The sequence below is a fragment of the Sminthopsis crassicaudata genome, chromosome 5, assembly GCF_048593235.1.
Source record: "Sminthopsis crassicaudata isolate SCR6 chromosome 5, ASM4859323v1, whole genome shotgun sequence".
In the NCBI taxonomy this organism is placed as follows: domain Eukaryota; kingdom Metazoa; phylum Chordata; class Mammalia; order Dasyuromorphia; family Dasyuridae; genus Sminthopsis; species Sminthopsis crassicaudata.
This window is the reverse complement of record NC_133621.1, coordinates 147364795-147391735: the sequence shown is the minus strand read 5'-3', so window position 1 is coordinate 147391735 and position 26941 is coordinate 147364795. Positions and strand designations below refer to the sequence as shown.

Sequence of the window (26941 nt, the reverse complement as noted above, 5' to 3'; positions counted from 1 at the left end):
GGATGTCCATCAGTTGGAGAATGGTTGGGTAAATTATGGTATATGAAGGTTATGGAATATTATTGCTCTGTAAGAAATGAGCAGCAGGAGTAATACAGAAAGGCCTGGAGAGACTTACATCAACTGATGCTGAGTGAAATGAGCAGAACCAGAAGATCACTGTACACTTCAACAACAATACTGTATGAGGATGTATTCTGATGGAGGTGGAAATCTTCAACATAAAGAAGATCCAACTCACTTCCAGTTGATCAATGATGGACAGAGGTAGCTACACCCAGAGAAGAAACACTGGGAAGTGAATGTAAATTGTTAGCACTAATATCTGTCTGCCCAGGTTACATGTACCTTCGGAATCTAATGCTTATTGTGCAACAAGAAAATGATATTCACACACATGTATTGTATCTAGGTTATATTGTAACACATGTAAAATGTATGGGATTGCCTGTCATTGGGGGGAGGGAATAGAGGGAGGGGGGGATAATTTGGAAAAATGAATACAAGGGATAATATTATAAATATATATATATATATATATAATAAAAAAAAAGATCCTTAGGCAAGAGGCTATGTAGGATAAGAAAAAGGATTGTGACACCACAAAACAGGAACTAGAGGATATTTCAAGATCACCTGAAGACAAAAATCAGAAAGACTTGGACAGACCTGCTATGAAGATTCAGGAAGGCAATCTAATATCCAGAAGTTGAGGGACATGTTGTATGCATTGACTTATCAGCAAACAGTCTAACAAGTGTATAATTTGCATGATGCCTAAGATAAAAACATATTAATAATTGACAAAGTTTGAGTTCCATAAGGTAACTTGCTGCAGTTAATAAATCATTTATCAATCAATAAAAAAAAAAGAAAATCTATTGCTCTAAAAAAGAGCAATCATTTCTTAATTTACATTAATGATAATTTTCTCTATAAAAAAGAGGAATAATCAACAAAGAGAAAATAGACTTTGGATATAATTCTCATCAAAAAAAAATAGCAACCAGCTGCTGGAGATCAAGTCTCTCCCTCTATTTTGGCAGAGAAATAGAAAAAATGTTATGAAGATATTAATTGGACATTCACCTCAGATTTTGAGAGAGCAGATTTCAAAAGGTTTTAAAAAAATTCCCTTTGATATGAAATTCTTCTAGAGGAGTAAGAAAAAGATAAAAAGAGAAATTCCATTCAAAATAACTATAAAAAACATAGAATCACTCAACATTAACTTACCATGACCCACTTGGAACTTAAATAATTGCATAAAAAAAAACTTTAAGTAAAAGGAAAAGGACAAAAGGTCACACCAATTTTAAAAAAAGGAAAGAAAATGAAATCAGATATTTGCAATAGCTCTAAGAGAAGAATGCTTAATTAAACAAAAACCTGGGTAAATCATAAAAGATAAAAATTAGTTTTGACTATCCAAAATTTTAAAAATCTTTTTTTTACCAACCCCTATCCAAAGATAATTAGAAATCATAAAGTGGGAAAAAAACATCAAGTATCACTGATATAATATCTAAAAATGAAGAATTGACACAAATATGTAACACCAAGATTAAGTTTGTATCTATTAGTGGTGAAAATTAGTCAAAAGATTAATAAAGTTTTATATAATGATTTTGTAAATGATCATATAAAAATACCTTTCAACCACTCATTAAGCACATAGTATATCTTTATTAAACATTGGGAATACAAAGAAAAAGCAAATCACTAATAGTAAGAGAAATGCAAATTCTAAGGTTCTAAGGTTCCAATTCATACTCAAAATTGTTAAAGATGATAAAAACTGGAATCAGTGTTTGAAAGGTAAGGAAAAGATGAGCATATTGAAGCACTGCTTTTGGAATTATGGAGTCATACAAAAATTCTGGATATAGATTTGGAATTATGTAATTATACTCATGACCCAGTGATCTTCCTGTTGAGCAAATATCCCAAAGAAGCCAAAGACAGAAACAAAAGTCTGAAATGTATCAAAATATTCAAGAACAACTATGGTAGCAAGAACAACTATGGTAGCAAGAACTAGAAACCAAGTAAATACTCATGGATGTGAATGTAATAGACCATCACACTGCAATAAGAAATTACTAAAATAAAGAATTAAGAACAATTTGAGAATACTACTATCAAATGATTAAAGTACACATACAAAATGCTTCATTGGCCCATGTGCAAGCTTTCCCACATTTGTCAGAATATCATACCTGCCAGTAGTGACTAGCTGTTCTCATGCTTTTGCACTAGAATTTGCAATAGTCTGTCAGGCTATAATGCAAAAACTAGCTATTTAGCTTCAATAGAAATCCAATTTAAAATCATTTAATATCTCTTTGTTCATCTCCTTCTACTACTAATCAAATTATTAATACTTGAGTCATAATTCTATGTCAATTTATGGTATTTTTCTATCCTCATCACATAACACACTACTTCCTTTTTTTTTTTACAATCTTTTCAAAATCTAAACTAAGTTCTAGGAACTTATCACAAGCAATGTTACAAGAGTACTAAAAGGAAGGCGATCAAGTCAGTTAACCAAAATTTATAAAGTTGCTCCTTGTTGTTTTTGTTTGTCCTTTGTTCTCTAAGAAGATCATGACATCAGAAAATCTTTGCCCCTAACAAACTTTCTACTAGGGAACTACAAAAGAACAAAAGGGAAGGAGCATAAACAACTAAGGGAGATTGAAGTAGGAGATGAAGATGAGCAACACCCTGGTTGAGAACATAGAATAGCTAATAGGAATACCATATAATAAACCCAGAAGGTTACTAAGTGACTACAGAGAGGCTTCAGTGTCAGATGAAAGATTGTATTTTATTCTACAGGGAGTCATTGAAAGCCTCTGATCAGGCAAGTGAAACAGTCATACATTAATGAAGATTATTTTGGGAGCTGTGTGGGAATTAGAGGGGGAAAGGTGGAAGCAAGGTGACTAATTGAGAGATGAAGATGGCTTAAAATGGCATTCTGGCTCTGAATAGAAAGGTGGTAGACACAAGAGCTGTTGTAGAGAGAACTAATAAGATTTAAGAATTGACTATTTGGGGGCAGCTAGGTGGCACAATAGATAGAGCACCAGCCCTGAAGTTAGTAGGACCCGAATTCAAATCTGTCTCACTTAACACTTCCTAGCTGTGTGACCCTAGGCAAGTCAATTAACCCTAATTGTCTCAGGAAAGAAAGAAAAAGAAAAAAAGATTATATATGAAAAGTAAAAAGGAAATAAAAGGCGCCTTCACCATCTTGATCTTGGGTAACTGGGAGGATACCAGTAACTTCAACAGAAAATAGGAAAGGTTGGAGGCATTATGACTTAAGGGGTAGAGGAAGGAGATAATGCATTCTGTTTCAAATTTGTTAAGTTTAAAGTGACAGAGGACAATAAAATGGAGTTATTTAGAAAACAACTGACAATTTGGAAATGGACTTCCAAAAGACATTAAAAAAAAGCTATAGGGATTTGGTGACAAAATGCATATAAAGATAAATGAGACCATGTGAATGGTTGACAAGGAATAAGTTTTAAAGAAAAGTAAGAAGGCCTAAGAGGACTCTCTTAGAAGGATCATCTTCCTCCATCAACTTATCACCCTTAACTAGGGGGCTGAAAATAGATAATGATTAGCAATAAAAACATAAAAAGGTATAGAATCAGAAACTAGGAGAAAAAACAAGGGAGAACAGAGCCACAGAAGCCAAGCTAAAAGAATATCCCAAAGATTTTGTCATTTATATAGAAAATTAAAAGAAGGAAGAAAATAGTGGGAAAGGATTTAATAAGTACATGCTACATTGCTGCATCATTAATTAGCTATGAAAACATTTCACTACTAGATTATAAACTCCATCAGGATATGGGATAAATTTCTTTAAATCCTATTTTTCCAAACTATCCTTTTTCCTATCAGAAGAATAACAATATTCACTTAATTTATCCCAACTTTGACAGTTTTTTCCTCCAAGTTATATTCCACATCCCAGAATTTCCTGCTTCAATCTTGATTAGTTATATTCTAAAATTTCTTTTTCCCTTCTGAATTAAAGAAGTAGTGAATTTCTTCTGAGTGAATTAATGAAAAAAAGTCTTTAAGTTTTTATACTAAATCGTATGAGTCAGTGAAAACTAAGTATATTTTTTCTTCTTCAAATTATATAAATAGTTTTCCAGTGTTATATTAATTTATTTCTGCCTCCTGTTTCTGTATAACTGAAATATCTGCTGTATCCATGTAGTGTCCATTTGTGTTGCTAATATCTATAGTTTTAATTTTAAATAATCTTTATTTTCATTTTTAAAAAATGTAACCAACCCAAGCATTTTAAGCTATAATTTCAATCATGTGAAAATTCCATCAGTTTAACTATCTCCTTACCTCTAAAATGGAGTTTGAAAAAAAAAAAAAAAAACACAAAAACAACAAATAAATAAATAAATGGACATTCTGTTAAAAAAAAAAAAAAAAAAAGTTTTTTTATTACACTACATACAAAAGCACCAGGGATACAAACAGAAAGCAAGATCATTTCATCTCTCAAGAACTTTCTAATAGAAAGACAACACACTTAAGAGAGTTTTCATTTGCAAATCAGATGAGAGTACCTGTAAAAGTTAGGGGGAACAGAACCTTCTGAAAAGTATAACAATCTGACTGAGGATGGTAGCTGCTTCTTCAGATAACAATAAAGGGAAGAGGGGGGGGGAAAAAACTTGTAACATATAAGTCTATTAACCTCACCATTATGTAATCACTTACAATTAATCCTAAATCAGAGTATCTTTTCTAGAATTCCTAAAATTCAAAAGTTCAATCACGCTACCACTCACTTCAATGACCAATTCACTCATCTAATCAACCAAAGATATCCATACACCTGAAAAAGTTCAAATTCATGAAATAATTTCCTCTTTTCAAACACTGCACAATAAAAATAAAAGATATTAAACATTAATAAAAGTGATACATAACCATTTAGTATATGTCATTCAGACAGCAAAAATTAGATAACTACTACTCATTCCAATGGCTCTATAATCTGATCCATATGGATTATTTCATCTAATGAAAAGAGAGTAACTATTCCATCTCTCCCAAATTGAGTCTCAAACAATTAACAAGCACTTACTATGTTCCAGGCACTGAAAGTATATTGCCAAATGTAAAACAGTTCTTTGCCCTCAAGGTGTTGACAATTAATTGAGAGAAGTGTGTGTGTGTGTGTGTGTGTGTGTGTGTGTACACACATATATATAATGAATAAATTCAACAATGTGTTCTCTCAACTGTTAAGAGTACACAAACTGTCCATATATCATTCTTCAATCTCATTGTGAGATTAGTAATTTATTTCTCTAATGTTTTTATAATAATTCTCATGCAATTCATGAATCTTTCCACTCTTGTTTACAATTCATAAGACAAGGTGTAGACAAATTTTTTTTAAATATTAAGGTTAACTTGCTTTGTAGGACGAAAAATGCCAGAGAAATCTCAAGAATTCAGATTTTTTTTAGATATGTGTGCTTAAACATTCATATCTATATTGTCTTATATTTTGGTCAAAAATTGCTTGCACAAAAATTCTAATCCTCAGTGGACAAGTTGAATAAGCATCTTGAATGTTATTCATTTTACAAATAGATGGTTCATGTTATAATTATTAAATTTTAGAACCTTGCTTATCTGCTCTGTTATCATCTAAATACCTTTTACCACCAGTCCGTTTTATATATATATGTGTATATATATATATATATATATATATATATATATATATATATATATATATATATATATATATATATCATGTTATAATGTAATCAAAGTATGAATCATTATATGACAAAATTGATAGTCCCAAAACAAGACCACTAAGTGAGCTATAAAATTAAAGTCACCTAAATTTAGAAATGTCTCAAAAAGTAATCCTAGATCATGCCCCCTTTACCAAGATGTTTTTACTCGTTCTTTGGGGAAGAAGGAGAGACTTATGATTTCATCAGGATAGATTGTTCCTCTGAGAAGAATACAAATACAAAGTCTTTTTAATTTTATTTTTATTTTAAAATGAACAAATATCAAATAAAATGGGCAATTTTATATTATTATATATTATATATTAATATAATATTCATCAAAAGAAAAAAGGAGAATTGTACAAGAACTCTTATGTACATAGACCTTTTTTTTCCATTCAAAATGAAGCATCTGAATTATCAGGCCTGTACTTCTTTCTAGTGTCTGTTCTGTAATCTTAACTGATTTTTTAAAAGATGTCTCAAGATGTCCACTCTTCTTTCTTTTCTTGTTTTGCTACTCTATCCTCATGTTCCATGTACCATCCTTCCACCCCAGTGAAAAAGAAAAAAAGAAAAAGAAAAAAGAAAGCCAAAGTCCTTGTAACAAATATGCAGTCAAGCAAAACTAATTCTCACATTGGCTATGTGCAAACACCTATAAATATCTTATACTGCATACTGAATCTATCAATTCTCTGACAAAAAATGAACAGAATGCTTCATTATCAGTTCTCCAGAATAGTAGTTAGTGTTTGAAAAAAAATGAATGAATCATATATTAAGTGCTTACACAATATATGCAAAGTGCTGTGCCAGGTACTAGGAATATAATTAGAAAAGTAAGAAAGTCCCTATACCCAAGTTCATATGTTAATGGCAGAAACAACATGTATGGAAAGTTTCAGCTGTAAGTCAAATGAAAAGGACTCATGATCCTTAAGGGTACAGCAGCAACAGAGATGGTAATGTATCTTCCTTAATGTCATACCTTATATATACCAGTGATTCTGAATCCCTGTGGAACATTATCCAAATCCCAATCTCCATTCACCACCTCCAGATACTTATTCCCATCTCCTTCAACCTTCCTACCCCAAAATCCCAATCAAATAAAATTCACTCCTTCCAATTGTTAATTGCCTGTTTCATAGGCAATGAAATTCTCTCATCCTGAATCTTTTCCTCTCAGACCCTTTCATATCCTAGCAAACACTTAAACTTGCCTCCTCCCTGATGATATACTCTTCTTGGCCATCCTTTCAAGAACTGCTAAATCTTGACTCAACCACTGTGGCTCACAAATCAAGGCAGAAGTATTAGAATAATCCTTGCTCTCTCCATTTTTACTTCTAGATTTTTTTCCCTCTTACCTTCATTACTCAGTAACTTCTCTCCTTTTAGGTTTGTGTAATTTCAAAATTCTGGTAGCTGTTGTCCAAAGACTTTGAGGCCACTCCTCTTCCTTCCTCAATACTGAATTTTCAGTATTGATTCACAATTATTCTCTCTTCCATTACTCTTGACCTCATACTCAGGGGACTTCAGCATACATACAACTCTTCCTCAAACACTCATTTTCAATATCTCACTATCTATTCATTTCTTCTCTACTACCTACAAACATGTCTATGTCACCCCCAGCTTCAAAGGAGTCCTTAATTTGATCTTTCCATCCCTACTATCACACTCTTATTTCTTTTGCCTTTTGTGACTTCTTGGAATTTTTCTACTCTTCCTTTTTTCTTAACATCTTATTCCAAGCTCACCATTCCACTCAAACTATTTTCTCCAAAGTCAGACATTTACTAGCTGTGTGTCCAATAATGAGGATATAATTTATAAAATGAGGATAATAAAAGCACCTCTTCTTCCTAGGGTTGCAGTGAGGATCACTTCAGATAATATTTGTAAAGCAGTTGACATTGCACTTGGCACATAGTAAATGCTATCTAAATGAAAGCTATTATTAGCAATTTCCTCTTAACTGTCAAATCCAATGGATTTTTCTCAAGCCTCCTTTTTCTTAACCTCTCTGAGGCCTTTTAACTATTAACAATTATCTTCATCTGGATATTTTCTTTTCCAGGTTTTTCCAACACAGCACTGTTTTCTGGTTCTCATCCAATCTATCAGATCTCTCCTTCTCATCTTCCTTTGCTGAATCCTTATATAAGTCAAATATTCTAATCCTAAATGTCCTTCCAACTAGGTTACATCTTAGGCCCTCTACTCTTCTCCCTTTATACAGTTTTACTGGTGACTTCACCAACTCTTCTGGATCTAACTACCATCTTGATGATGATGATTCTCAAATATAACTAGATAGCACTAACTCCTCAGCTGACCTCCAATCTTACATCTCCAAATATCTTTCATTTTGAAATAACATATAAAATTTATTATATACTTTTTTTACAGCAAACATTTAAAGCAAGCAATGGAGATTCATGGTTCTGTAGAAAATCTTCTTTCTGTTTTGTGTTTGGTATGTGAAGGAAAGAAGCCCATTGGACATCATGTCATCAGATTTTATAAGAAATCAAATCAATGTGCTATTTCTGGACATTGAGTGTCAAAAAAAAGGAAAGGAATGAAAAATGTCTATTTATGCTAAATTATATAGCTGAAGGATAGATAACAAATAGATTGTTTTTCCTTCATACTACAGCAACTCAAACACAAGAAAAGAATTTATATACATTATTTACATTCTTTAAGCATCTATCACAGAAGACATTTTGCTTTGCTATTTCAAAACATACTTGAAAGATTAAATCATCATTACGCTACAGTGTAGTCAATATGACAACATCTTCAGGATTTATTTGTTTTGGATAATTTAACTATAAACAGTTTTAGAAGTAACAATGATTATTACCTTATTCCAAGAACAATTAAAATGCTAGAAAATAAATACCACTATTGTTTAATTGAAATTCCTTTGCATAAAGGTGCACATTTGATACATCAGTGGTGTTTACTGCATTTCTAAGTTAGAAATAGAGCCATGGAAGAACTAAAGACCACACTTTGAGTCCCATCTGTCATTTACTTGCATTGTGATATTAGTGCAATGTATTGTGTCACATTGATCACAAGATTTCTTTGTCTGCAAAACAGAAGTGATAATATGCATACTACCTATTATATAGGACTACTGTGAAGAAAGAGCTTCCTAAACCATCCAGTGGTATATCTCTTCCTATTAGAAGATAGGGGTAGAGACTAGTTTTGCTTTTTATTTTTAACCCCCACCACCTAGGACAATAACCAGCATATTAAAGTAGTAAGTAATACATTTTGATTAATCAAATAATATAAATTTAAGTTAAATGTGAATGGGTACTTAGAAAGGTCCTTCCCTTAAACAAAGGTATACTAAAAGTAAAATTAAAATGAGCAAAAAATATTTGAGAGTAAATTATTCTTGGACTCTTTAATTCTGATCCCATTGCATATTAGACTATTGGCATAATTCTCATCAATAACTACAAAAGTCCTAAACACGGAGTGTTTGTATTTATTATCTGAAATAGTTCAGGTGGATTCCAAAATTTTTGCTGCCATAGCTAAGGAAAGATTGAGATGAGGATAAAAGTCTGAATCACAGATCCAGCTTATTACTCATATGACTGGACAGTTCATTTAACTTCTCTGTATCCCTGACTCCTCTACATTTTACCAATAAGGAAACTGAAGTCCACCAAAGCAAAGTAAGTTACCTAAGAGCTGACAATTGCAAAGGAAATTGATTGGGGCATTTCCTATGGAACGAGGCATGCATTATGGCTTCATTCTGTGGGAAATGCACTGGCTCTTTTGCCAAATCTTGATAGGTCCACTGGTTTCACGAATAAAATGGTACTGAAGATAACTGGCAACCTGGACAAAAGGAAACTCTTTCCATCAGCAGATAAACATAGTAATAGAATATATGCCTACTCTAGTGAATTTGAGAATTGACTTCAAGTCTCGAGCTGTGACTACATAGCAATCTTGAGAAATGGGTGCTTCCAGTCTTTAGGTTAGAAGTTCTCAACTTTTTTGTGTAATCGATGCCTTTTGGCAGTTCAGTAAGCCGAAAAACCCCTTCTCAGAACGTTTTAAAGATAATTGAATGAAATGCTAAAATTCAGTTAAAGGTTAGTGAAAATTGTGGGGTAATTGCTTTTTTTTATCCAACTTCATGGACACATTGAAATTCTAACATGCTTAAGAAATCCTTCTTTACAGACTACTTCATGAATTCTGGAATTCCTAGGTTCCTCAGTCAACACCAATGACCAAATAAGAGGGTCCACAACTTCTTGGATGAGTGACCTCCTGAACCTGAAGGATATTGGCCATCCACAAGATCTGAATTTTTCAAGTTGTTCAGATAGCATAAATCTGAGATAAATATATCTTATCAGTTATACAAAGTTGTTTTTATAATTATTATTTTATGTTTAACATGTTTGGTAACATGAAACTTCTGAGTCTTAGGTTTAAAAATTTTTTATAGAAAAGGAAATAGCCATTCTATTTCTGATGTTTATTTGTATTTTAAATACCTTTTCTAAAAAGATCCTATTAATTCCTTTGGAGGAGTCTTTAGATATGAGCCATACTTAAGCTTTGTTTTGAAGAATGCTGGCATAGCAGGTAAGCAAGAAAAAAAGGACTAACCACTCTACTTTAGGAGTAAGTTTCCCTCAGAAACTTTTAAAGTCCACAGCCAAGAGTCTCTTTCCTGAGAAGGAAGTTTTCCTGGGCCACCCAGAAACAAAATTGGGATTAGAAGTGAAGTTTTCTAATTCTATATCCAATACTTCTATTATCTGTCTCATAGAAATATTCTCATAAAATAACCTTACAAAATGCAGTTTTAGAAATATGAGCAATTCCTGGTACAATGATAATAAAGTATTCTACTAAAGTAGATATTTCATCATAATGACAGAGAAATAGCTTCTAGTCTTGATGAAATCTACATCTCAGCAATACTGCTAAGATACAGTGGATTATGGAGGAGGGGGAGAAGATATGGTTCTCCCTCAGGAAAATCACTGAAGAGCTGGTTTCCGGAGAACTGAGGTAATCAAAATATGAGTGGACATTCTGTAACCGACCACATAATTGGAAGGACCCTTTTTTCCTCCTACAGAAGGATGCATATCTGGTAATACCAGTATCTTCAAAAGAGCCTAAGTCCATTCTAACCATCTCTTTTTGCTGGACTATCAACCATGAGAGTGAGGTCAGACTTTTACTCTCCCAGCTTCTGGTGAGAGAAGCATGCTTTGAGGGAGGGAAACCATGAGGTCTTCCCCCTCTGTGGCTATGTAGCCAAAAAAAACAGTCCTGGGTTCTTGGCTTTTTTGTTCTTTTTTAATTTTAGACTCAGGGAATGGAATTTATGACCTTGAGAGTTTCAAAGGCCAGAAATATAAGTCACAGCAATCTAGGAGTCCAGGAATCTGGGCTGGTTGTTATAGGCAGTTCAGGATTCCATCCCAGTTGATACTGAAAATTATGCTGTCTTTAGACCTAAATTTGGTGAGACTAACACAGCAATGAAGGAAGTGAACCAAGTTTTGAGATTAATTCCTCCTCCCACAGAGACTGAGGAGGTATCTTGTAATCACCCAAAATGAGCTGGAAGGGCACTACAAATACAATGCAATTATTTGTTGCCAAGTGAAGAGCTATTTGGACATCCTAATTTGCAGACAGAGGCTGACTTACTTCAGCAGACTCTAAATAAAAGACTTCATCATGCAAATACTGTCTCATCCAGACCTCAACTCAGAAACAGTAATTTCAAGTGAAGAAGATTCTGTAAACTGTACTTCAACATTTAGTTCAAGTAATGGAATAAGATTAAACGCAGAAAGCAATTTCTTTCCTCTCTGGCACTTCAACAATAGTGGTCCTCAGGATATACTGACAATCTTCAGATTAAAATAATACTGGCAGCCTTACCAAAAGAGCTGTTACATAAAAAGAAATAAAAGGAAGTCCCACCATAATATAATTTACTCTCCCAAAGATATAAAGAGATATAATGGGGAAATCTTTCAGGCTTTAGGCAAATCTGTACGAGGAAAATAGTAATAGCCTTTAATTATCAACACCCTTGATTTCAATAGTTCTCTAAAGAAATACAAAGTATAAACAATCATCTAAAAAAGTATTCAAAATCATTAATATTGAAAGAAACACTAAAACACTCTCACACTATCCATTTGTATCCACTAAGATGACAAGGATAGTAAAAAGTAGAAAAGATTAAATGCTGGAATGCATTCAGGGAAATACACATATTAATTTCCTAATGGTAGAATTGTGAATTAGTCCAACTACTTAGGAGAATAATTTGGAATTGAATAACTTTCAAAAATTCTCCTAATCCTTTTGGTGATCCCTATGATCCACTCTGAAGGAAGTTATTTGACAAAATTCTATTCAAGCAAACTAGTATTTACATCATGCACTGGCAAGATACAAGGGCAGAAATGAAAAAATCTATCCTTAGGGAAATTATATTCCAAAGATTGCAGAGGAGATATAATGTGCAAGAAGATAAATAATCACAATATAATTTGAATGAGGGAATTTTGAATAAATGAACAGTTTTGGCCATCTTTGTGAGTTCCAGCCCTTCACTCCTCACCCATGATTAGGATTCAGATTGGTACTGAAATCTTTCAGTGAGCAGGTACAGACAAATGATGTACAAAATTACTAGCACTATATAGATGAAAACAGGATATCAAAACATGAAAAACACTGAACAATACTGATAGTAATCTATAAGAAATATATTGTCTTCTTGTTTTTAAAAAAAAGTATGAAGTATAAGGCTGTGTACAATAACAATGGGATCACTATGCCTTTTACTTGTTTGTGGGTATTCCATATTACAGGAAAATTGATTATGATTATTAATAGAATTTTTATGATGGTGTGAAATAAAATTTGTCACTTTAAAATATTTAACTTTTTTAATAGTTGCTTTTGCTGGTTTGAAAAATTTATCAACATTGCCATAAAGAATCATCTATATTTCTTCCTTTCTTTTAAATTTTAAACTAGTAAAAACAAAGTATGTTTATAAGAAGTAAACTGTTTTTAAGATTACTCCTGAGAAATCAAATGCTTTTCCCTCACTTTCCACAAAATCTTCTATTATCTTTTACCTATACTCATAACATTCTGTCTAAAATAATTTCCCCCACAAAGATACTTCTAAATTCTTAAGTTTCTCATCTCAACAAAATAATTCTTGGTGCTGAATTTAATATATTCTATCAAAATAACACCAGCAATTTACCATCTAATCTAGTATTCTGGATGGAATTTTTAAGTGTTTCTTATAATCTGTAAACAAAGCATATCTGTATAAATCATCTCCTATAACACTTAAAGTTCCCTAGAGGGCAGGGACTATCCTCCTCAATTCCCTTTCTCCCCCTCCATTACCTTCAATAGTGCACTCTGTAAGAGTAGGTAGATAATAAATGAATGAATGAATATAAAGTTTAAAAAAACTATTACTATTGGCCTATTCAAAGTTAGTATAATTGCCTAACACACCACTGGCTAATTTTAGACTGGCAGTGGCAACTTATCAACTTATTTCACCACTAAGATGTCTGTTACTATGTTTATATTTAAATAGCCTGCAAGAAATTTTGAGTATATTTGGCAAGTATGCAAACCCTTGACTAATGTCTCTATTTAGAACTTTTTCACTATGGAAAGAAACAAGTTTTAGAAACTAGTTTCCAGTATATCCTAATATCTTCCTTTTCCAATTCCAAATAGGAATGAGTAGCTTATTCATTTAAAAATGCACAGGCCTATTCAAATACCATTTGGTCCCCTGCAGAAGTCAAATACATGTATTTAACTATTTAAGTAATAATTAAAGACCTATACTTTGGTTTTGAAAATTATTACCACCACAGAAAAATTCAGAATGCCCTTTTGAAAATTCAGTTTCCTAACCTACTCCATTCTCTATTTTGATCATATCTGCTAAATTAAAGTTTCCAATTTCCAAACTCACTTCTGTTTACTTACTTCTCCTTTCATAAATTAACAGTAATAACACTTCATAGTCTTAAATGTAGAAAACTTCCAATTGCTAAAATGTAGCAAGCTCCTCAAATGAGTACTTCAGGTGATCATTGCTTAACATAATACTTCTAGATGAATATAAGACAATTTTAGCTCAAGCATGTAAAAACCTTTTTGACCAATTCAAAATATAGATTTCAACTTTAACCTACAGAGAATATTTCCCCTCCTTACTAGGACCCAAGGAGTAGAAAAATGATGATAACCAAATATTTATAGCAAGGATCTTAACTTTAATATTGGGAAGCTGGTAAATTTTCTGTTAGCTTAAGTTTTACAGTCCTATAGTTTCTTTTATTTTTGTAACGACTCTTGTAGGTGGTTCCATTCTCTTCTCTGACACTGCTGCAGCCTCAATACAACTGCTTGTTACTTCACAGCTGAACTAGTTCAATAGCCTACTAACTTCTCCCTTGCTCAAGGGAGAGTTCCTTCCCTTTTTATTGTTTGATATAAATTCTGCTATGCATATTTATTTATTTGTTTTCCTATCGATGCTGACAATATTTAAGAAAGCAGACATAATTCTGCCCCAGTACCTCTTTTTTCTGAGAAGAACAGAATGGTAAAGTTTAAGGCTCCCACCTGATTCCCATCCTGGCAGAAATTAAAGTTTCCCTTGGCAAATGGGAGGTAGAAAAGATGAAAGATTTATTTCTGCTTTGTTTTCACTGGCTGTTCCCCATAACTGGAATATTCCTCCTTCTCTCATAGCTTCCTTCAAGCCTCAACTAAAGTCCATCTTCTGCAAGACTGCCTCTTAATAATAGTGTTTCTCTCTGTTGACCACCTCCAATTTATTATTTAGCTTGTTTTTACATTGTTTGCATATTGTCTCCCTCACAAGACAGTGAGCTAACAATGATACCAGGGACTGACTTGTGCCTTTTCTTTGTATCCTCAGCACTTAGCAGAGACCATAGTACTCCATAGTAACTAAATAAATGTTTATTTACTGATAACTTGTGATTTAGCAATAAGACAGTGCATTCCACTTCTGGGATTAGATGGAATTATCAATAAAGACTGGCTCTCTGTAGGAATGTCTCATAGACACTATATAAATAGGCTGCCAATCACTTCCATCTTCAGACTGCCAAAGGCTAATGCCTACCTAGATTTCATTTCTCTGATTCAAATGCTGATTGATAGTTAAGAGAGACTGTATTAATCAGTGATTTCTGGATTACACTTGAATTAGTGTAATGTGTGATATCCTTTACATGCTAATAAAAACCTATTTCTGAAAATGCTAATATTCATTAAATTATTATAAAATTACTAATAATTTTACTATTTCTTTATTTTAAACCATAACTGACAAAGTCAAAAAGACTTTGCTAATTTACATATATTTCTTTGCCTAGTGAGCACTACTTATTCATTTGTTCAGAAGAAGGTTGCTAGGTAGCAAAGTAAGGTTATACTCTAGGGGTATACTAGGTTCTCTTTTTATTTCCCTTATTCCCATTAGAGATTTGTTTTGGTGAACTCTCATACATTACCAGTTCAGATAACAAAGAATAATAACTCCCAATATCCCCAAGTCACCCTCTAAGATAAAACAACCACAAAGAGATGAGAAGGTAAGAAGAGGAAAGGGAAGAAGAGAAGATGGGAAAGAAAAAGAAAAGCGAAGAGAGAAGTGGGCACAGGATTCAGTCTTGCAAGATATTCAAGTTTAGGAAGGAGACATGACAATATAGTACAAGAGATTGAGAAATTGTTGTCAATTAAGTAGGAGGAGAAAAAAGATAGAATGTTAAAGTCAAGGAAGGAAAACCAATGCAAAAAGGAATAATTAAAGTCAAAAGATACAGAAAAATCCAAAAGAGACTGAGGTCTAAGATAATTAGATTTAGTAAATGAAGAGATCACGATAAACTCTGAGAAAGAAGTTTCAATACAGTAGTTTATCCAGAAGTCAGATTATAAAATCTGAATGAAAAGTAACAAAACTGACTAATATGGAAATATATTTAAAATGACTATACATATATAACCTATACCAGATTGCTTGCTGTCTTGGGGAGGAGAGAGGGAAGAGAAAAAAAATTGGAACTCTAAATCTTATAAAATGGATGTTGAAAACCATCTTTCTATGCAATTGGAAAAATAAAATACTACTGAGAGAGAGAAAAAACAAAGAAGTGACAGCAAGTACCTCAAGGAAATCAAAACCAGAAAAATATCATATATACCACAATATTCATGGCAACATCTTTTGTAGCTTTAAAAAACTGGAAATTAAATCGTGTCCATCAACTGGATAATGGCTGGCAGAGGAGTGTAAAGGAATATTATTGCACCATAAAAAATAACAAATGAAGAATTTCAAGAAAAATGGGAGGATTTATTTGAACAGTTCCAGAGCAAAGTAAACAAGAGTAAATAGTTTAGCAACAGAAACAATGACTGCAATAATATAAGTGAAAACAACATTTAATGCAGCCAAACTCAGATTAGCTGCAATGGCTAATTTGTTTAGAGAACAGATAGTGAAACTCACTGCTCTTCTCAGTGGAAAGCTGGAAGACTACATTCATACACTAAAGTAGTTATATCAAAGTTGAAGCCTTATCTTCTCCATAATATAAAGCTCTTTATGTATTCCTCCCTTACAAAACTCCAGCTCCTCTCTAGAATTTTGGCTAGCATTCAAACTATTTTTTCACTTAAGAGGACATCCTGAAACCATTTTCATGGCCATAGCCAAGTATTGAGGACTCCTATGACATAATTAAACCTGTTCAATGTTTGTTCATCTACACAACCGGGTAGTTTCAAATGCTTTCCCCACCCTTTTTTGCTACTGACTGCTCAACTAAGATCTCTCCTCTTGAAATTCATGGTGTCCCCTTAGAGTCCAAGTCGGCAAGAATATGTTCTCAGATAACACACTTTCCCAATTCCTGTTAATGGACTTTAAGTATTACACTGGGAAATAAGTGTTCCATTCCTATGTTCCTTAACCCACTTAACCTATAATAATGCTCAAAGATACGTGAGAACAAAAGTTGTCAATATCACCTTGCTTCTCTCCAAAATAAATGGCCTAGGATACCACAGGAAAACAAAGAAAAGTGATACATGTCAGAAGTGAAACCTTTCCTGTAGAAAGGAGAAAACAGATTATCATCTTTGATAAGAGATGTCTTAATGAAGCCATCTCTTCTCTCATTTGAATCTCAAGATTCCTATGACACCTCTAATATACTTAAATCTGTTGCTACTGTCCTCCATTATAATGTTTAGAAAATGAGGAGGGAGCTGCTTTCTTTCATAAAAGGATGCTTGCTCTCTTTCACTAATACCTCTTTTTCCTATCCTGTTTGCTGCAGCCTGGCACAAATGTATTACTATATGACTAACCCTTCCTATAAGAAAGGGATTTAGGGACTTGAACTATTTATAGCTAGGGATAACTACCAGTCCTGTTCAGGTTACTCAGATTAAGCCTCAGGTTTTACAGTACTAGATTCACCCTATTAATAAAGCTACTGATTACTTGTATTTTAAAAGGTAAAAAAAAAAAAAAAATCATTATCTAGAGTTACTTATTGACCCACATATCTTAGAATAAGCTGCTAGTGTTTCTTTAAATCTAATAAATAAGAACTGTCCAAGATGCATTTTTGACTATCCTAGACTTTTTCTACAATGCCACAGAAATCTCTTAATCTACAAGCTCACGCTATCCCTAGCATTTTCCTCACTCCGGCTTCTCCCCTAATGACTGGCTACTTCCTCCCAGAACCTCCAGATAAAGGAGAAGGTACAAGCTATTTATGTCTTCATTCTTCTTTAGAACTTCTGAAACTTTATAATACATCTCCCTCACCTGCCCCAGTCCCACTCCCCTTTTCAGTTCCCTTTTGTTATCTTCCCCCATTAGAAAGTGAAGCTACTTGAAGACTAAGAGTATCTTTCTTTCTACTTTTATTTGTATTCCCAGAGTTTATCACAATGCCTGGTACATAATAAACACTTACATGCTTTATGACAACTTGTTGACAGTTATCTACTAGTTGTCAGTCCTTATACTCTTTCTATCACCTCTCCAACACTATGACCTAAGGAAGATGTAAAATTGTGGTGGGTTTTTTAATTAAAATAATGTCCAGGAAGCGACATGATCTATGAGAAGGAACACAAACTCTGGAAGCTGATGAACTAGGTTTAAAATCTGGCTCTGCTGCTATCTAAATGACTTTAGAAAAGTCATGATCTTTTTTGTCTTCAGTTTCTTCATGTAAAATGGAGTTTGAAATAAGGAGAAGTAGAAATGGACTTTGGAAAGAAATCTCCAAAGTACCTTCCAGCTCTAAATCCTTTGACCAACAATATTATTCTTTTAAGTTCTCAAGCTCTTGTTCTGCCCTTCATCTCCCTGTTATTGATCTCATAATAACTGAGATCTCCAGTTACCTCCCTTTAGCCAACAACTAAGATCCATTTACTTTTTTACCCTTACTTGGTCCTCCTACAGTAGGATATTTAAACTTGTAACCTCACTAAAACACAATAACACCCCACACTTTTTATAACAAATCTTTTAAGCCATATTTTCAATAAAAACCCTTGAATTACATTTGAATTCCAATATAAATCCTACAATATCTTCCCTAAGATATATTAGCATTCCTAAGGAAGTAATTTCACACCCAAAGTAATTAAATATGTGATGCCTCACCATTAAATATACTATTAAGTATGACAAATTAATCAGAAAACATAATACTTCCATCCCATAGCATTTCCACTTTTTAAAAGGTTAGAAATTTAAAACTTTTTTTTTTGATGTAGGGCTTACATTCTGGTTCATTTATGCCAGCATGAAGAAAATTTAAGCTTATGGAATGTCTCTATATACTGAATTTTAAATTGGGGCACAAAATGATAAAGGAAATTCATTTTTTAAAATCCTTATTAAAAGTATACTCCCCCCCTTGAAATTAAAATCATCTCAAAAAATGTGAGGGTGAAAGACTGCTATAATTACAGATGATGTAATATTACAAAATGCTATTTATACTCATCTCCATAGGATTTTAATTTTTAAAAACTACTTTTGAGTTGACAAGAATATCTCAGATTATATTTTACAGCTTTTCTCTTAGAATTTCAAAACATTCTTCAATGGATCCAGTATTTCAGTACTTTACTTCACCAAATAAAAGTGACTCCTCTCACATGATGCTGATCTATATAGATTATATGTATTAAGGGCTAAATATTAAACTTTAGCTTGGTATTGCTTTTATTTGATAAAACAATAACAAGAAAATCAACCACTTTAAGTAGAAGAATTTATTCAGTCAATAATAACAAAAATGTGCAAGCAAGAAAATTTAAGTTACATGTTTTTCTGGTATTGTGTTTAGCTGGATAATGCTGACTTGTTAGTCTAATATTAAACATCAGCTTTTAAAAAGCACAAACATTTTTATAGGTTTTGCTTTTTAATAATTATATATTTGAACATCATTTGTTGCCTTTCCACCCTTCTTCTAAATATCAGATCACATAACATAGATTTAATCAGTACACATGCTCTATGTAGTTGATGTAGCATAATTTTTTTCTGATAAAGTATCTGTTACTTACAGCTTATGTGTCCCTTTATCAGCACAGCACTCTATTTATTTGGCAAATTATCCCACCTTTTTAGATTAAATTTTAAATTTTCTTATACTAAAAAACTTAATCTTAAAAGTTCAAAATGTGAACAATACTTTAAAACTAAAGCCAAAATTTTTGTTTGAATTTCCAGAAACATATAATAAAAGAAAGGACTATTTTATTCAGACCTATCTCTCCTATAAACTTTCTAGATACTCTCCTGAACTTAAAGTTGAGTTTCAATTATAAAAATTTCAAAAATCGATTTTTAAAGTTCTTTAGATAATACTACAATTATATAAACCTAGGAGGAACTGTAAAATTAGAAAAATACTTTAAATGCAAATTTATAAAACTGAACTTAAAATTTTAAAAGATAAAACTTATAAAGTAACTAAGAGCTTACCTTCTTTTGATACCAGACTATAGCATCTGTCACTTTGGACGCCATTTATTCCACTGAGATCACACATTAGTCATTTTAGGCTGTGCAAGAAAGAAAGACACACAGAAACAACTTTACTTCCACCTTCTAAGGATAGTCTGAATAACAAGCATATATAATACCCTGGTTACTTGCAGAGCAAGGGGTGTATGACTATACTTACATTACACCCTTCCTCATTACTATTTTAGCAACAGGCTTTCTTGGTAAACAAAAATCAGTTGCCATAATAACAGAGGGTTCTGCTTGAATACAACACAGGATACTTTCTTTAAAAAAAAAAATACATTGTATGATATAAAAATATACTTATAAAGAATAGCCACAGAGTTTCTTAAAGTAACTTATAGCATAACTTTTCCACATTTAAATTTTTTCACATTAAGAAATGTTAAAGCAAGTAAATAGTAAATGCTGCAATATAAAAATTCTATAAGTACATTTTACTTAGAATCATGGAGTTTAAAGATGCCCTAGAAATTAGACAGCCAAACATACTACTTTCTCCTAGAAATCCTCCTCAATATCTTAACTTTCCAATCTCTGCTTGAATATTTCAAATGATTGGAAATTCCTTTTTGCAAAATAGTCTAATCTATTGTTACTATTGAATATTCAAGCACTTTCCTTTTATTGGGCAGAAAAGTGTCTCCCTATAGTTTCTATCTATTGATCCCTATTCTGCCTTTTGTAGCAGCATAGCATAAGTCTCTCCATGTCCAACATCCTATCACTTTTTCATCCCCTCCAATTGAGCCTTCTTTTCTACAAACTTAACTAGTACAACTATGCTTGATCTTGATTCTTGATTTACTTGGGTAATGATGAGCAAATCATTTAATAACTCTTAGACCTCAGTTCCCTAAATTATAAAATTAAGATAGTTGAGCTATGTAACTTTTAAGATCCATTAAGAATCTAAAACTATGAACCTATGAACATTTTTCCAAACAGATCCCTTAACATTCTGATACTATTTCAAATTAGCTCCACCACTGCCTAAATTAATTTTTTTTAAAAAGCAGTAATAGAATGCATTTTGACAAAGTAGCTCCACTCATATTTTATAGTATTCCTTCACATAAGATAAGGTATACATACCTTATGTTTCAGCCAAACTAGAAAAACAGCTGTTCCCCAAATTTAGCATATTTTCTGCCTCCATGTATTTGAACAAGCTAAAACTATCAGCCTTGGAGCTCAATACTTGTTCTTTTAACATCTTTAACTTCTTTCTTCTTTCTTCCACCTCTTTAACATCTCTCACGATTATCACTTCATTCACACCAGAAGCACTCTAGTTCAAGCCCTTATCTCTTTCCTAAGAGTCTTCTGTAATCTACCTTCCTGAATCTATGCTCATTCCTCTAAAGTCATATTCCATAGAACTGCCAAACTGATAATCCCAAAGTGCACAAAAAACTCCTCCACTTAAGAAGCTTCAGTGGTTCCCTATCTTATTCAATTCAGGCCAATGTTCTAGATTGTTTAGACTTTGATATTATTTTGTATGTTAACTAGATTTTTTTTTAGCTTCATATGATTTTAAATCTATATCTTTACATGAAATCACTGATAAAAATGTTAAATAGTCCAGAACCAAAAGTAAATGATCCTTTCATGCCACCAAAGACCTTTCAAGCTCACATTGAACCATTAATAGCTTGAGTCTGATTATTTATAACCACTTCCAAGTCTACTTAATCCATCTCTCTCAAACTTTTATATTGCATGAAATGTATGTATGTGGAACATTGTATATGCCAGATTTTTTCCAATACATTAGTAAGCTTTCCAAGCTTTTTCCCCTCATTTAAAAAAAAATCATTTATTATAAGGCATAGCCCTCTGGGAAGGGATGGGAAAAAGAATATAATGGCAAATCTAAGTGATATAAAATAGAAGTCAGCAAGAAAAACATTTTAAATAGGATGAGAGAATGTTAAAATCTTGATAAACTACATCTATTATTTCATAGATCACCCAGGCTAATACCCCGTCAAAAAAAGAAAAAAAAAGATTATTCTTACATGTCCTATTCTCAATGAAGAGATACTAATTCTTTATGTCATTGTTTCCTTTTCTAAATGTTTCCAAATCACCCATTCAATAACGTCATAGGATTTTATTAGAAATACAAACCAAATTCTCTGGCCTGTAATCTGCAGTCTCACTTCATTTACCCTTTATAAAAATCAAAACGTGAATACTTCTTTTAAAGCATATCTGCTATTTCTTTATAGTCCTTTGAAGATCACTGGAATAGGTTAAGAAAGGCTAAATTCAGAGAATTAGGTAAGTAGTCTCACAGGTTTGTGACTTCACCATTCTTGACTCCACACTCTCTTTTACCCACATAATCAATGAAATTTCAAATCTTGTTTCTCCCTTCATCTTTCTTCTCACCCAACCTCTCTACTCATAAAGCCAACAATAGATGTGTCAAAATGATTTTCCTTAAAGTACAATTCTTACAGCATCACTCTCCAATCCAAATAAACTACAGAGACTCCATATCACCTCTAAAATAAAGTACTAATTCCTTTCTTTGGCTTTTTAAACATCCTGATGTAAATCTTATCTTTCTAATAACAGTGCACATTATTCATCTTTCTGAACTCTGTGGTCTAGCCAAACTGTCCTTGTTTTAATTCAGACAAGGCTATGCCATCTCTAATTTTGTCTTTACGCTAGCTTTCTTGAATTCCCTCCTCACCTCCACCTCACAGCATCCTTCAAAGAATAGCCTTTCTTGATTACAGTGCACAAGTACGAGAGCACATGCGTCCGCATGCACACACACACACACACACACACACACACACGCGCACACACACACACTCCCACTCCCATCACCTTTCCCTAAATACCGTGTATTGATTTTGCATTTATTCTGTATGTATTTCCTATATATGCAATATTCTCTGTACAACTATAAATATATAGCTTCTCCAAGCATAACATAAGTAACTTGGAAAAAGAACAACTCCATTGGTTTTTTTTTCTTTGTATCCCAATAGCTAGGTAAATGCCTGACACATACAGATACTTAATAACTATCAGTGGACTGACCAAGAATTTTGAAAGAGTGAAACATCTAACCAACCAAGGCCCTAAGAAAGCTCAAGCCTAGAAAATGGAAATAAATAAGGCCTCAGACATTCACTACTATGGGTTGTGACTGCATAATCAAATGTAGAGGTCAGAATAAATTTGGCAACAGTGAAAAGTATCGAATATTATGCCAAGATGTTATTCTTTATATAAAAATAAACAAGTACTTCTATCTCAGTATGTAAATTGGCTTTCTTCCTTAATAAATGGTAAAATTTTATGTATACCAAAGAATTGTTTTAAAATATGATTTATCATCAATAAATGTTTGAGTTGCATGTTGATTTTGTACATCTTTATAGCTGGGATCATATAAAAAATTTTTGGGTGAAAGGTAGTCACAAGTGGAAAAAGTTTAAGAAAGCCCTATCTTAGAGAATTTTTTTTAAAATTATCATTTAATAAAACAATGTTCTAAAGATTTGGTGATACAAAGAAGAAAAAGTCAAATAATCCAAGAACAGAGAATAATAATTTGATAAATCAACTCAAAGTCTTACCAAGATATATTTTAAAATATAAGATTATAGAATAAACAATAATTGAACAATCTGAACTCTTCAGAAAAGCATATGATACTCAGTATCATAGTTCCTGGTATAAGCAAGATGATTAAATACTTTTTGATTGACTGAAAGACAAAGAGTGACAATGGAAATATGTTAACTTTTGCTAAATTTTATATTTTATAGCATATTTTTCTTTTCCATTAAAAGGCAAGCTATTTGATGATAAAGACATGTCTTTAACCTTTCTAAATTTATATCTCCAGAGCTTAGCACAGTGCATAACATATAATAAGCATTTAATAAATACTTGCTGACTAATCAATGCCTTTTTAATAAAAATAATATGTTAAATGTAAATAAATATTATTTAACTTTTGTTGACTTCATGTAAATCAAATGATAAATCAGAAAAATATCTTTTGTTAGTCTAAGCTTCCTAATTTCTGTTTCAGAAAATACAAATACTCTGATAGATACAGCTTCTTAAAGATACAAAAGATGAAATAAATGAGTTTCATAATTAGCTACTAAAAAGATCTTCCAAAACTATAAGTTAAACATTTGTATCTCTAGGACATAAATCACTTTTTAAAACTGATTTTGAAACAGCAACATTTTGAAAGCATTTATAGAAGATATGATATCACTGTTATCCTATAGTCTCAGTAATTCTTTGAGAACCATAAAATTCCAACAAGCAAATCTGCTCCAAGTTTATAACAATTGTGCCACCTTTACTTTAATTACACTCTGCTGATATAGGAACTGGGATGCTTTTCCCCTTTCCTTTCTATAAAACATGTAAACAATTTCAAAGAGTTGAAGAAGCAATATATAAAATTAATTGTCATTAACATGCAAAATGCAAACAGTTGACTAATCACTGAAGCTTGTTAGCTCTCAAATACAGATATGTTCAAGAATTATATTCACACTCAGAGGTCTATTTAACCTACTGCTACTATGGCTATTTTTCAGGTCTACCTTGCTTCCCTGCTGGAGAGAATATTCAATTACTATTTTTAAAATGTTATTGCCATTCATTGGACTGTGAGCATCTTACAAACTGTTTCCTTCATCTTTCTGTTAATACACTATCTACTATCATATTTGTTTCTCTATTACTTTTTGTTATTCTTTATCAATAAACCTGCATTGTTTTCTAAGCAATGAAAAAGGCTATTAAGAAGCCAAAAGCAAGGAACTGAATTAGTCACTTTTATACTTTACAATTTTCTTTGGTGACTGCCTAACCGTTTCCATCTTTTTTTTATTCAATGGCTATCCAGTGAAGAAATCATTAAATAGTAAAATGCCATTTTACATTATACAAGCTAACTATTCTTCATCTTAATTCAAAGAATGTGTATGAACACGCAAATGATTATTAATGTTATAATGTTTGCATATGCATCACTTAAGTTATTTCTCTACTCTAATAAATACTGAGGACAAAATTAAATGTATTATAAAATAAATTTCAATGAAAGATGTAATAACAATTCTTATCCAGAAGTCATTGCTTATCTTAAAATACAACTTTTATCTTAAAGAAAATATTCTCATATAATATGCTTTAACAAAATGTATTATGGTATCTATTTCTAAAAATCAACTGTAATAGTAGGCTTAGATCATGAAATGTTCTATTACTTCTTATCACATTCATTCATATCTATGAAAACAACATATTTTCTGTAAATTATGTGGACTTGGACAAAAGTTATTTACTTCTCTTATAAACTCATTTGACATTTTCCTATCTCTATCAACAACCTGTCAGCAACATTGAAACTTATACTTATTTTAAAAATAGGTCAAGCACCATGAAGAGATATGTTACCAAATCAGATACCAGACATAGCAAACCCCATGACACCTAAATTTCACACAAGTACAGGCAATGAAAATCAACTAATCATGAGATGCCTCACTTTTGGGAGACCTAATTTCCACAGAATAGATTATCTCTAATGCCCTAAGAATTTTCTTAAGTCTTAAATTCTATGACAATTCAGCAGTGACAATACAGCATTTATGTCGAAATGAGTTGATGATTAAGCTTTTAATTTATAATTACAAATTATGACATTAAAGTCAACATTTTGAAAAATTTAGACTGGGTCTAATTTGGTCAATAGGTAATCACAATCAACTAAACTGATATGTTTTTTTTAATATGGTCTGATCCTAAAACTATAGATGCCTGCAAATGTCACACTTGACATCAATACCATCAATAGATCAACTATTTAATACTTTTTCCTCTTTTGATTATGTAATCAATCAACAAGCATTTGTTAATTACCTACTACACCAAGCACTGTACTAGGAACTAGGAATAGAAAAAACAAAATAAGTAGAACAATCCTGACTCTCAAAAAATTTACATTCTTTCTTAAGTCCCTGTAGTTTAGCTTTTTTTTTTTTTTTTTATGTTCCATGCACAATGTGAAGTATGGTATTTGTACCAATCATTGTAGGGAAAGATATTAAACAATTTTAAAGTCTGCTTTCATAGAATAGTAACTACTATGGAATTCATTCACACAGCCTACCTAACAATATTAAGCTTCTCTCATTATCAAATATGAATTTGCTCATTCCAACAGTCCAGTGATCATTCCCACTGTGGGACATTTGTTTATGATGCCATTTCCATGTTAAAAGCACTTCATTAAAAACTCAATTCAGCTATAAAATGTAAGGATAATAATACCTGAAATGGCATTGAGAAAAATAATAAGGAGGCAGAACCAAGATGACAAAGTAGACAGGTCTTTATCTGAGCTCCTCCTAGTGTCCCTCAGATCAACACCAAAGTCTCTGAACTGGTTTTGGAGTGACAGAACCCACAAATATTTTGAGTGTAACAAATTTTCACAGAATATATTTTGGAAGAATTTTAGAAAAGGTCTGTTTCAATTGGGTATGGGGGGAGGGGAGGACAATGGAATGACCAGTGCAGGAACAGAGGTGTGGGGCCCACCAGAAAATCTATCAGGAGTCTCTTAGCCAAAATACAGCAGCATTGCCTACTCTGTCCTGGTTACAAACCAGACTAAGAAACATTCAATGCAACTACAAAAGGCAATTAGTGAGCCTCTGAGCCTTAGATTAACAGGAGACCAGGCCACACCCACATACCACCAGCCCAGAGCAGCCTAAAGCTGCTGTCACCTATAGAGGAAGCTTGGGACAATCTCCCCTTTACTTTAAGAGCAGACTTCAACCTTTCAAAAAAAAAAAAAAAAATGAACAATGTAAGACCCTGGGCAAGTCACTTAACCCCAATTGCCTCAGCAAAATTT

The 26941-nt window shown here is 32.4% G+C and overlaps 1 protein-coding gene across 3 annotated transcripts in view; it reads right to left on the bottom strand.

Moving 5' to 3' along the window:
• Positions 1-26941, bottom strand: part of PHTF2 (putative homeodomain transcription factor 2) — a 178224-nt gene that overhangs the window by 125245 nt on the left and 26038 nt on the right. For all 3 annotated transcript variants that reach the window (XM_074268472.1, XM_074268473.1, XM_074268474.1), the window contains exon 2: positions 19969-20048. In XM_074268472.1, coding sequence (XP_074124573.1) covers positions 19969-20013 — 45 coding nt within the window. In that variant the 5' untranslated portion in view covers positions 20014-20048. The remainder of the gene's footprint in view (positions 1-19968; positions 20049-26941) is intronic.